This window comes from Charadrius vociferus, unplaced genomic scaffold (assembly GCF_000708025.1).
Source record: "Charadrius vociferus isolate BGI_N301 unplaced genomic scaffold, ASM70802v2 scaffold52, whole genome shotgun sequence".
NCBI classification, from domain to species: domain Eukaryota; kingdom Metazoa; phylum Chordata; class Aves; order Charadriiformes; family Charadriidae; genus Charadrius; species Charadrius vociferus.
Window position 1 is genome coordinate 5690910 of NW_009647572.1, and position 11236 is coordinate 5702145.

Sequence of the window (11236 nt, forward strand, 5' to 3'; positions counted from 1 at the left end):
TGTGTGTAATGCTTTTGAAGGAACCTTGCACACTTTATAAGGCATGATTATGCTAAAAGTACAAGAAACAGCTGTTAAGATGAGAAGAGAGGAGGAAGCTGAGATGAGAAGAGGAAGGTCCTGTTTTATCTTGCTGCTTCTTGCCGTGTACTCCTTAGTTTGCTCTTGCACTTGGTGGACTCTTCTGTAAACCTTTTCAACATTACTGAGCAAAAAGAGAGATGTGAGTAGCTCTGTCTGGTTGAAGAGTTGAATCGACTCATCAAAGGATTTGGCAAGCCTAGGAGCCAACATGAGCAGAAGGCCAATAGTAGATGGTTAGGAGTGGTAAGATAAGGTGGAGAAAGACAGGATAACAAGACATCCCTTCGCTTCTTGGTGGCACCAAGCTGTTATGCTGACTAAACCAGATCACACAATTTTGCCTCTCACGACTCACCTTCAAATGCCGAATCTTTCCTTCCTTTTTTTAAAATGATAATCACATCTATTGTACTGGCCATAAAATTACACAGCATATTGCTTTTTGATAATTGCATATGTGATTGTGCAGGTAGAGTACACTGCTTGTACTGCTATAGTCTGTGCTATAACTGTGTGGGTGTAACATTTACTTAATGTGCAAACATTAAGTTTTGAGTTGAGAACAATTGTATTTGAAACTAAAAATGTTCCAGTAAGGAAAATGAATCCATTTTGAGCCTGTTGCTTCATTAGCTGTGATTAACTAGTCTATATTATAACAACACTTAAAGTAAAGTAAACCATATAATTTCAATAACAGGCAGCCTTTTTTTCATTTTCTTTTATCAATGTTGTAGTGTTGTGGAGAGTTCCTGTGCAGGGATCAGGATTCCATTGCACTAGGTATCCTATGGGTGCGTACAACAAAAAACAGTGCTTATACTAGTTTTGAAAGTAATTTGTGTGATCCAAATCGTTTTCTATACCATCTCATTGTCAAATGTCTTCAAAGCATTCATTTTGTTTTTCCCTGAAGAACTGGGTGTGCTTCTTAATCTTTGTTTTCAAATAATATATTCCTCTGGTCTCTTCTTGCTACTAATCTACATATTTGAGCTCTGAATTAGCTGTAAAAGACCACAGTTTCATCTGTCCTATTAAAGGTTGAACAACATGGTGTCAACTGTCAATTTTGTGAAGGAGAGAAGAATTTTCTTAGTTCCTGAGTCCGGTGGGCTTTCTGTGAAGCCTTTGGGATATCTGTTTGCATAACAGTCGTGCTGGTTTTCCATTAGGCAGAGGAGGAAAACTCAGTTGTGACAGGATGATTTGGCAGAAACTTAATGGATGGATTTTATAGGGCTCTGTTCTCATAGGGAGCTAGGTCCTGTGTTGTTCAGCACAGACACAAATAGGAAGGGAGTTAGGTGGTAAATTTTGCTGTTAATACATATTTTTTTTTCCCAAGTAGTAAGCAGGAGGGCCAACGGAAGCACTGCAGAAGAATCTCATGGTATTTGAGTGAACTGGGCAAAAAAAGTGCTATTCATTGTTAACAAATGCAGAGTAACACACGTGGGAGTGAACACAAAGACTATGTCCACTGTCTTGTGTGTTAACATCTGATTCACAACTTCTCTGAGACTTTGAAATAACTGAAGATAACTCAGTGGTTAATTCAATGGTCCTAAAAGCACGCAAAATACTAGGAATAAAAAAGAAATGGAGAAGAGATTGAGGAAAAACTGTACTGATTTAGAAATTCATTTTCTAAATCAGTAGAACAAGCCAACAGTTGAATAAGAATAACACGGAATGAAGGACCGTCAGGAGAACGTGAAAGGTTGCTGCAGGTTTTTGTAGGTGTTGACAGACCAACAATTTCAAACAGTGCAGTGGAGAACAAAAAAAAACAAGCCACAAAGTGCTATTAAACTGAGGTACTCATATAGCCTGTGCTTGAAACTCTCCACCCTCAGATTTCTGGAAGACTATGCTATTTGTGTGATTACTCTTTGTTTGTCCTATTTTTGTACGCTTCCCTAGGTAATTGCTTCTTGCCACTGTCAGCTGGGGCACTTGCAGTAGACGGATGTTTAATCTGACCCTGTGAAGTCATTCTTGTGAACTTTTAAGAGAGGATTGTGAAGATTTTAAGATAAAAGCTTACTGCCTTTCCGTCATTTTCAAGTGTCTCTGCATGTGGGAGTCCTGGTGGAGTCTGGGAACTCAATCTGAGTGTTTTTATTTCCCTGTTAGCCCTTAGCTGTGCTTTAGCTAACAGCTTTTCTTCAGTACCTGTGGCCACGCTGCTCCAAATACAGAATCAAAATTAGCTGCTTTTGCAGAGAATTCAATAATATGCTTAGCTTCATTTGTACTATTTTGACGTTTGTGTTATGTGTTAGTCCATTAAGTGCTATGCTAAAGGCTGTGCATCTTTGTTCAGGTCTGTGCATTTATTCTCTTGTTCAGTGTTTTTTGCAGCAGATGAGTACAAAGACATTTTCATGGATTCTTTTTTCCCTCACCTCCTCCTTTAAGTGCCTTTCAAATAAATTGCATAAGCTTCTGCAGTTGCCACACTGGTCCAGTAGTCTATATATAAGTTATTCTCTTTTAGTATTAGCTACTGTCTTTGGGCAGCAAAAAAAAATTTCAGCCCAGTTTTTTCCTTTCAGCAACTTGCCACTACAACTAAAGATTAACAGCTCTGTTCTTCAAGTCCAAACAATTGCTGTTCCCAAGTACTCATGCTAAATTACTGCATCAGCTCCTTGCCTATGTTGAGTAGCAGTTCCTGCCATACACACCTATCTTTTGAAAGTTGGTTGGTTGAAGCAGATAGGCACTTGTTTATTTAGACTTCTAAGTGTTTAAATAGGTCATTCCAGGAGACCTAAACCGAAAATGAACAAAAAGCAGTGTAGCTGCTTACAGGGCACAGCTGAACTGGCTGACAGAGTATCTTCTTAGTTCTCTTGGCATCAGTGAGAGTCAGCAATTGCAAAGGAAATTAAGTTGCTCTACTTTTCTGTGTAAACACGTTTTAATGATTCTTCAGGCTACAAATTAATACTGAGTGTAAGAATGCACAAACCTAGAACTTTGCAGGTAACATCAGTTTTGCTTGGGAGAGCTGACCCTTTCATGAGGATTGCTCTAGCATTTAGTGCAGCAGCTGCTTTTCTTAAAGTAGGAAAAAGTGGAACAATTTATACAATGCCAGTTTAAAAAAAGAAATGTCTGGGGGAAGGGAATGTGCTGAAATGCAGGAAAAACTATAAGAGAAAAATGTTAAATTGTCAACAGCCATTGTATTGCTCTAGGTAACGCCGTGCTCTGTGTGCTTCCATCTCTCCATGCTGTTTAGTTTTATTGGATAAACTGAATTCAGTGTAACGCGACCATTAGTCTTCAGCCAAGTCACTGCCTTTCCGGGAAGTTTTATTTTTCAAATGTCGTAAGTAAAGCCTGAACAGTTGTGTGGGACAGATATGTTGTTCCAGGAGCACCATGGAACTGATGAAGCTATATTTCCTATGGTTTTATACCTGTTTTCACCTGTGGCTCCCAGTAGCTCCATCTTACCCTCTGTCCCTTGCAGCACCCACATTGGACAGCCATCAGCACAATCCTGTGGCTGCTCTACATGTCCACATGTACAGCAGTACATGTCCACAGCAGTACATGTCCACAGCAGCTGCCCAGCTGCTGCTGAACAGCATGTGGGATGGATGGCAGAGTCCCATTCCCCTCTCTGTGCCTCTTCATTTACCTTTACCTGAAATTTGCCACAGAACTTTTAGGAACTTCCCATGTCCATCTCTGAACCTGTAGCCCTTCTTTGGTTATTTCAAAGTCTTGGTGGAAGATGGGGTGGAGCACTACTTCATTAGCTTATTTTCCTAGGAAAATGATGGCTATGATTTTTTAAATTATTTTTCAAATTTTCCATGTGGACAAGTTATCAAATTATCAGATCTGGTGTACTTGCCAATATATAGTACATATATGTGAATTTTGATGGCTGAAAATTGTCATACATTGATCCTTCTGTCTGATAAATATTGTTAATTAAACTTCCTTTAATCTAACACATTTTAAAATGCCAGTGTGACAAAATAATAGGTTTGGGAGAAGGCCTTTTTCTTAATTCTTTAGATATCTTCAGAAACCAAACTCCAGGAAGTTCTGTCTGAACATCAGGAAACACCTTTTTCACTGTGCGGGTAACCGAGCACTGGCGCAGGTTGCCCAGAGAGGCTTTGGAGTCTCCATCCTTGGAGGTACTCAAAAGCCATCTGGACATGGTCCTGGGCAACTGGCTCTAGGTGGCCCTGCTTGAGCAGGGGGATTGGACCAGAGGAGCTCCAGAGGTCCCTTCCAACCTCAGCCATTCTGTGAAATTTCATTCCTTTACAGAGGTGTTCATATCACTGCAGGAATCTGGAGGCATGGAGTTTGTTTTTCTACTACACAGGTTAACTTCATATCATGAGAGTCAAAGAGACCCATGATGTTTTCATTTCAGTTTTCATCCTGAAAGTGCAGGAACTATTGGGGAGCTTTTTCTATTTGCTTTTACTCTCCTTTTGCTATCCAAAATTGATGTAGCTAAAATTGAAGATACATACTGAAATTGGTATTATGCTTTCAAGATACCTTGGAATAGGATATGCTACCTTACTCAAGACTGAGATGCGATTTGTTTGGAAAATGAACGCTATGGTTTATTTCCAGACAACTGGAATTTGTTTAAGCTAATGGGGACAGCTGATGAAATCTGTTGGTCACACTGTGCTTCTTAAAGAATTATACTAATTTATACCAGTGGAAGAGCTTATGAATTTACACTGCTACTGTTTAAATAGCGGGGACACACATACACCCTGGGTCAGCCTGCTTATATGCAATACTACTGCAGTTTTGTGCGATCCACCCACTTGTTGAACTACAAACAGCAGTGAACCTGGAGAACATCAGCTGGTGACTCACCTCTGTGTGCTGTCATTTGAGCAACCTGTGCCTGACTGGTGCAGTATAGTACCAACACGGCCCATTGACCTTTCCACACAGGGCATGGCTGACCCCTCCTCAACATCTGTACAGTTAGGAAGTGTTTCAATGGGCGTAAGCTTCCATGTGGCAGTAATTTTTATCAAGAATAGCCTTTTCCTTTGTCACAGAACAGTAAGTGAGATGCTAATGGGAAAAAAAAAGGCAAGACAAATGCATACAGACCTTCAAGAGTCAATCAGAAAATGACAGAAGTATTGTGCAGTAAATAAAGTATAATTAGGAGAAATTAACATACAAAACAGTTTGTGCTATACAGTCTAAAGCCTTCCTGATAGTATGAGGAATGTGGCAAAGAGAGTATCTTCATTCATATCAACAGGTAGACTACATAGCAAGAGGAAGAAAAGTACATTTCTCATCATAAAACTTCCTTTAGTAATAAGCAGAGCACTTGCATCTGTTTGATTTGGTGTCCACTGGGAGTTTCGGTTGGAGCAGATGCTTGAGAACTGTCCTGTGCTAACCTCCTATTCCTTCTTGGAAATAATGCAGTCAACTTGCTTCCAAGCACCTTGTTGCTGGAGTGATCCATGCAACAAAACGGGGACCTAACGAAACAGGTTTTACGTGTGCTGCCTAAAAGTTCTCCAAGTGATGTAGATTTATTCACTTAGTCAAAATTGATTATTCTTTTTATTTATTTTAGATACAGAGTGTATTTTGGAGCCTCTGTCTCTGCCAGAAAGTCCAAGTGGTGTTGCTGCTGTAGAAAGTTCTCCCTATGTGCCCTGTATTTTCTGCAAAGAATGCTATCTCTTAGCAGAACAAAACCAGCTCCTGAAGCACATGATTATTGAACACAAGCTCGTCATAGCAGATGTGAAACTGGTTGCAGATTTTAGAAGGTAAGGGTTACATCATTTAAAATGAGTGTGTGTGTGCGCAGATATTATAGAAAGCTTCAGAAAGCTAGAAATCTTCTTTTTAAAATGCTTTAAAAAGCAGTGGGGTGTTGTGGGAAGATTTTTATTACTTTTTTGATGAGCTTTTTGTTGCTGGATTGTAAGGTTGTTTTCCCGTTCCCCTCCCACTCCACTGCCCCTAGATGTTCCTCGAACCACAGGACTCGATATTAGAATACAGGGTAATTCCTGTGTTAGACATTCTTGGACATATCGTAGGGACTTCTCAGGTCCTGCCACTAATGAACAAGTTGCATACAAACTAGAAAGCTGTTTATTTCATAAAACACATTCTAGACAATCAAATCTCCCAATTTTGCGTTTTATTTGTATAGGACAAGACTGTTTCTACCACTGTACAATGTCCTAAAGCTGTATATTGTACACAGAAGCTGCTCAGTACAGGATCTCTCACATTCTGGGATGAAATTTATTTGCCCTATTTTAAGGATGCCAGTATTTCCCCACAGAAATCACATTTAATCCTTAACTATCCTTTACAGTACTGTGATCTACATACAACTGTGACTCCTTCTACAGCTGTGTCATTGATCATCTCAGCAGGGTCACGTTTGGCTTTCTCTCTCTTAACTTCCTCCAGTAGCTGGCATGGCCCCAGCTGGCTTGTAACTTCAGAGACTAGGCGCTTGCTTGGCATTTTGCTTTCTCACACGGCAATGTATGGGCCAGGCAGCAGGCTAGACGGTACCTGCCAGTTTATAGATAGTTCTGTTGCAGTGTTTAAATGTTAGCTGGATAATTTCTCAACTAAAACAAGTTTTCTGGTAGGTATTCTGTGACTAGTTACTCAGCCGAAGCCAATAACTTGTGTCTGTCAAGGTGCAAAAAAATGAAATATTGAGATGAAATTTAGCAAGCGAAGTGTAAGCCACATAAATCCTTATTCAGATGTATGAGCTTAATGTTGCTTAAAATGGAAAACTGATGCTTGTTTTTGTTTGGGTTTATGCTGAAAGCAGGCAGAACAAGAATGCAGTGTTCTTTGGAGATAATGCTAGTTTCTTCAGATGAATAAAGGGATCAGAGCTGCTCGGTCATGGACCGCCAGTTTAAGTATGCTTTGGGAGATTATTCTGTGTTAATAGAAATGTATTAAAATCACCTTTTCAAAAAAATGTCCGGTTAGATTCTTTTTGCTGCTAATGCAATTGGAAGGTAGCCAAATCTTACAGAAAGTGGCCCCAGGATGTGAAATGATGGAGTTGTTACTCTGAAGTGGGCCTTCTCTTATTTGATGTACTAAGTATCAGTAAAATAGTCTAATACTGTGTACAAAAAATGGAAGTATAATCTGAGGTGTTAAGTGTGGAAAATACAGGGAAGCAACTGTGAAAGCATATAATTTCTTTTATACTTAGCAATGAGTTACAATCAGTCTTAGGAATATATTTCTTGACAGAACTACAAGAAGTGAAGAATCCAGAGAAGAGCAACGCTAATGGAAGTTTGTTTGTTTGGTTTTTTTAACTTGGAAGAATAAAGATAAGCTGGCATTAGGGCAGGGGGAAGAGAAAAGGGGTATAAGATTCCACTGCATGACTGGACGTGATCACTCATGGACACTGATCACTCTTTCTCTCTCCCTGGAAGTATGACAAGGCATTGGCTTTATTTGTTCATTGATTATTTGGGTTAAGTCTTATGATATGAAATCCCTTAACAGTAAGCTTCACGGCACAGACGGTTATGGTTAGGTGAGTTTGTCTGAACAGTGTTCGTTTATCTCAATGCAGGGAACAGACTAAATGACATCTTGAAATCCCTTCATTTGCACATTTATGTCCTAAAAGCTCGAGCATGACTTATTCTGGAGGACTTGCTGTTTTATGTGGCAGCAAGACTGTTTCATTGTGTGTTATAAACAGTGGAGTAGGCAGGCAGACAACAAAACGCTCACCTCTTGCTTACTGACATCTGATGATGCCTCTGAATGAGCTTCAGCCATGCATGCTGGCTTCACTGCGCTTAGCTGTCTGCTGTACCGGAGGTTAATCCTCTCCATGTCAGAGTTAGCAGAACAAAATATGTGCTGATTCCTTGGCTGCTGCAGTTGAAGTCCTTATATAGTAAGATAGATGGGAAAGAGGTAATATGAACCATGAACCACCATGGGATGTGATAGCTGTGGTGGGCAAACTTTTAGACTGCACAAGTCTTAAATGCTACGACTATTCAGAAACGTCCTCATAATAATGATATCTGGTTTTTTTATGATTCTTTTCCTAATTTGATGACCTGTCAATAGGAAGCTGTCATTGAATACTTAGCCTTTATCTTAGCGACTTTCACATGATTTATATCACACACGAGTCGTAAGTATGATAAGCATGCACTCAGGTATTTTCAGATTTTTTTTTATAGTAAGATCCTGAATAATTAGCACAAGGACTGCTTGGTTCCCTTCATTGTATAATTGAAGGTGATGATTTCTTCTTGGTTTAACAGTAGATTCTAGTTCAGTGGGAACCTAATCACCATTGGGGTCTGTTAATGCTGCTGTAATACAATGACAGTACAAGAATGTTTTTAAACAACTGTAGTTGATGTGTTAAACCTTCAAGATATGTTTAGGGCTTTCCTTATTCTGTCTGCTATCCCACCCCCAGGTGTTTGGGGACTTCATTTTTCTGTCTTTATAGTTGTCTGCCGTGCTACACCTTTCACTGTAACTCCACAGGAGACCTGCCAAAACCTCACTTGTGACAAGTTTGTGTTTTTACCTGGTTTCAGATTCCTGCCTGCATCTTGCAGAACACAGAGCACAATATTTTGGGAATTTGAGAGTACTCTGTAGTATGTCTTTGCGGTAAAGATGCATCTGAGTGCCACTTCTATCTGAAGGTGTGAATAGGTCACAGTGTTTATATAAAGCTTAATGCAAACATGTCTCACTGAGTTCTTCACTTTGACAGGATAGTTAAACCCAGTTTTAATAAACCTGAATGAATTTAATGATTTGGAAAACTAGATTAAAGGAAGAAAAAAATGAGACAGGAATTAAAAAGAAAATGCACAAAGCACTCAAGATTTAGAGGATGGAAAAAGCAAGAGCCGATCAACTGTTTATCAAACTTTTTTGGATGTTTCCTTTTTCACTAATCCTCTCCCTCTTATTTTTAAAGATATGTCTTGTATTGGAAGAAGAGGTTTGCAGAACAGCCCATCACAGACTTTTGTAGTGTTATAAGAACAAATTCAGAAGCTCCGTTAGGTAAGTATGCTGCTTGCTTACTCTCTGTTTGCCAGATCATGTGATAATTTCTGGCATATACTGCTGCTTTGATCAGACAAGTGTGAAGTAATCTGACACTAGGTCAGAAAACCACAAGAGTCATGTTTAACTCTTAACTGTGTATTTAAACTTACCTTTTCCAAGGGTTGCAACACGGGCTTCAGTACGTGCTTCAATGCGCTGCTGAGTTGGAGCCTGTTGCAAATCAAGACCAAGAAGCAGTGCTGCTTACAACGTGGCTCGGGAAGGTTTGGCACCCACTGCATAAATAAGTGGTGACAATCCTTCCAGACATATGGAAAAACCTTCACAGTGAACTGTCTTTCCTGGCTTCATCCATTCCAGTGCCCCCACTGATGTAGTTTATCTGAAATCAGACAAGAAAACGTTAGGGCTTTCCTGTATCTTTAATTCTCTGTGGACAGCTTACAAGAGAGGAAGAAATGCATGCAGCCAGTGTCAGAGATGGGTGGAAGGTGAAAGCAGAGTACAAAATGGATAAAAATAAATTGTTGTAATTATTCAAATTTATTTTAAGAAAGATAGTCCTAGAAAACATGAAAATCACTCTAAAGATCATAGTTGCGTTTCACTTACGTATGTATGCGTTTGCTTCTGAAATTTTAGCACTTACCACTCAGTTTGGAAATTGCAAATCAAGTGCCTAAATGCCAGAGCTTGCCAGAATCATAAGCCATTTGTTAACTTTAATGGCTAGCTCCTTCCAATGTGATAGCTCAGAAATCAGGGAGGTTGTCTGTCTTCACACAAGCTTTTGTATGAAAAGATGGGAAAGGCTGAAATCTAGCAAGTTTGGAATGGTAAAAGACTTAATAACGGTCACTTCAGTTCACCAACCACATAACACTTTGATTAATAAATTACTTACTTTCAAATGCAAAATATTTTTGTAAGTGGTTTTACGTTTTCTTACATGCTGAGTAATTTTAAGGTAATTCATTTGAACAAGATTTGTTTTATTGTTAAATTGTATATGAACATAAATAGTAGAAAGATCAGTAAACATAAAATGTGGGTAAAACACATAAGTGGAATGTAAATTAGGCAAGTCTCAATGTGTGTTACTAAACAGTTGCGGCGCGTATCTGCAGATCGAACAAGATCTGATGGTAAAAGGTGATGTGATCGGTCAGGGTGAGGGGAGGGTATACCAAATGATGATAACTACTGAAAACTGACAGTTACTTAGGGAAATAACTGATAATTCCACATGCAAGATAAAATTAAAGGTGATTTCATGTTTCTTTCATGCTGACTTTATACTGTGACCAATATAAATGAAAATAAATAATAAAATTGTTTTATGACTCCAGAAGAACCATCACGAAAAAGAATAAAGCTGGTAATGGGGAAAACCTGTGCAAGACTTTTGTCTCTGTACTGCAATATAAATGATGTAAAGGTCTTATAAATATGTATATACAAATATTTAAGCATGTTTCATTAAATTATGAAATTAAAATAACTGACTTTTGTGGATTAAAAACCACATTCTCACATTCTTAATGCATGCCAAAGGTTTAGCAAATTATGTGCCAGAAATATTCAAAGCAGCTGCAGCTTCCCATTCCTTACCCACACTTCCTAATCTCTTAACAGAAGAACAGGACAATTATTTTCTCCTATGTGATGTTTTACCAGAAGACAGATTACTTAGAGAGCAGCTTCAGCAAAAGAGACTGGTAAGAAATTACTGTTGTTTCATTTCCTGAGGTAAACAGTTCTGTAGTGTAATATATGGTAACTTAGTGGGCATTTTAAAGTGAAAGCATTTTTTGCTAGACTGCAAAATTCTTATTTTTTATATTTTTTAAGCTCATTTCCCTAGCTGCTACACAAGCATACACAAACTTCTTGTTTATAGATTTTTCCTTGGAATAAATTTACAGGTTGTATGTCAGTGTTCCACACGAGTGGAAAATACGCCCAGAGCACTGAAAAAGGCTGAGCATGCTGAAAATTTTTCATCTTGCAAGAATGTGCAATGCATTGACACACTATCTTTGGTGTAATT

At 38.8% G+C, this 11236-nt stretch overlaps 1 protein-coding gene across 1 annotated transcript in view; it reads left to right on the forward strand.

Moving 5' to 3' along the window:
* The first annotated feature begins 4327 nt into the window (after positions 1-4327).
* The window catches only part of ZNF277 (zinc finger protein 277), a 35914-nt gene continuing 29005 nt past the window's right edge, over positions 4328-11236 (forward strand). Inside the window, exons 1-4 of the mRNA XM_009880869.1 lie at positions 4328-4343; positions 5699-5891; positions 9092-9180; positions 10822-10904. Coding sequence (XP_009879171.1) covers positions 5833-5891; positions 9092-9180; positions 10822-10904 — 231 coding nt within the window. The 5' untranslated portion in view covers positions 4328-4343; positions 5699-5832. The remainder of the gene's footprint in view (positions 4344-5698; positions 5892-9091; positions 9181-10821; positions 10905-11236) is intronic.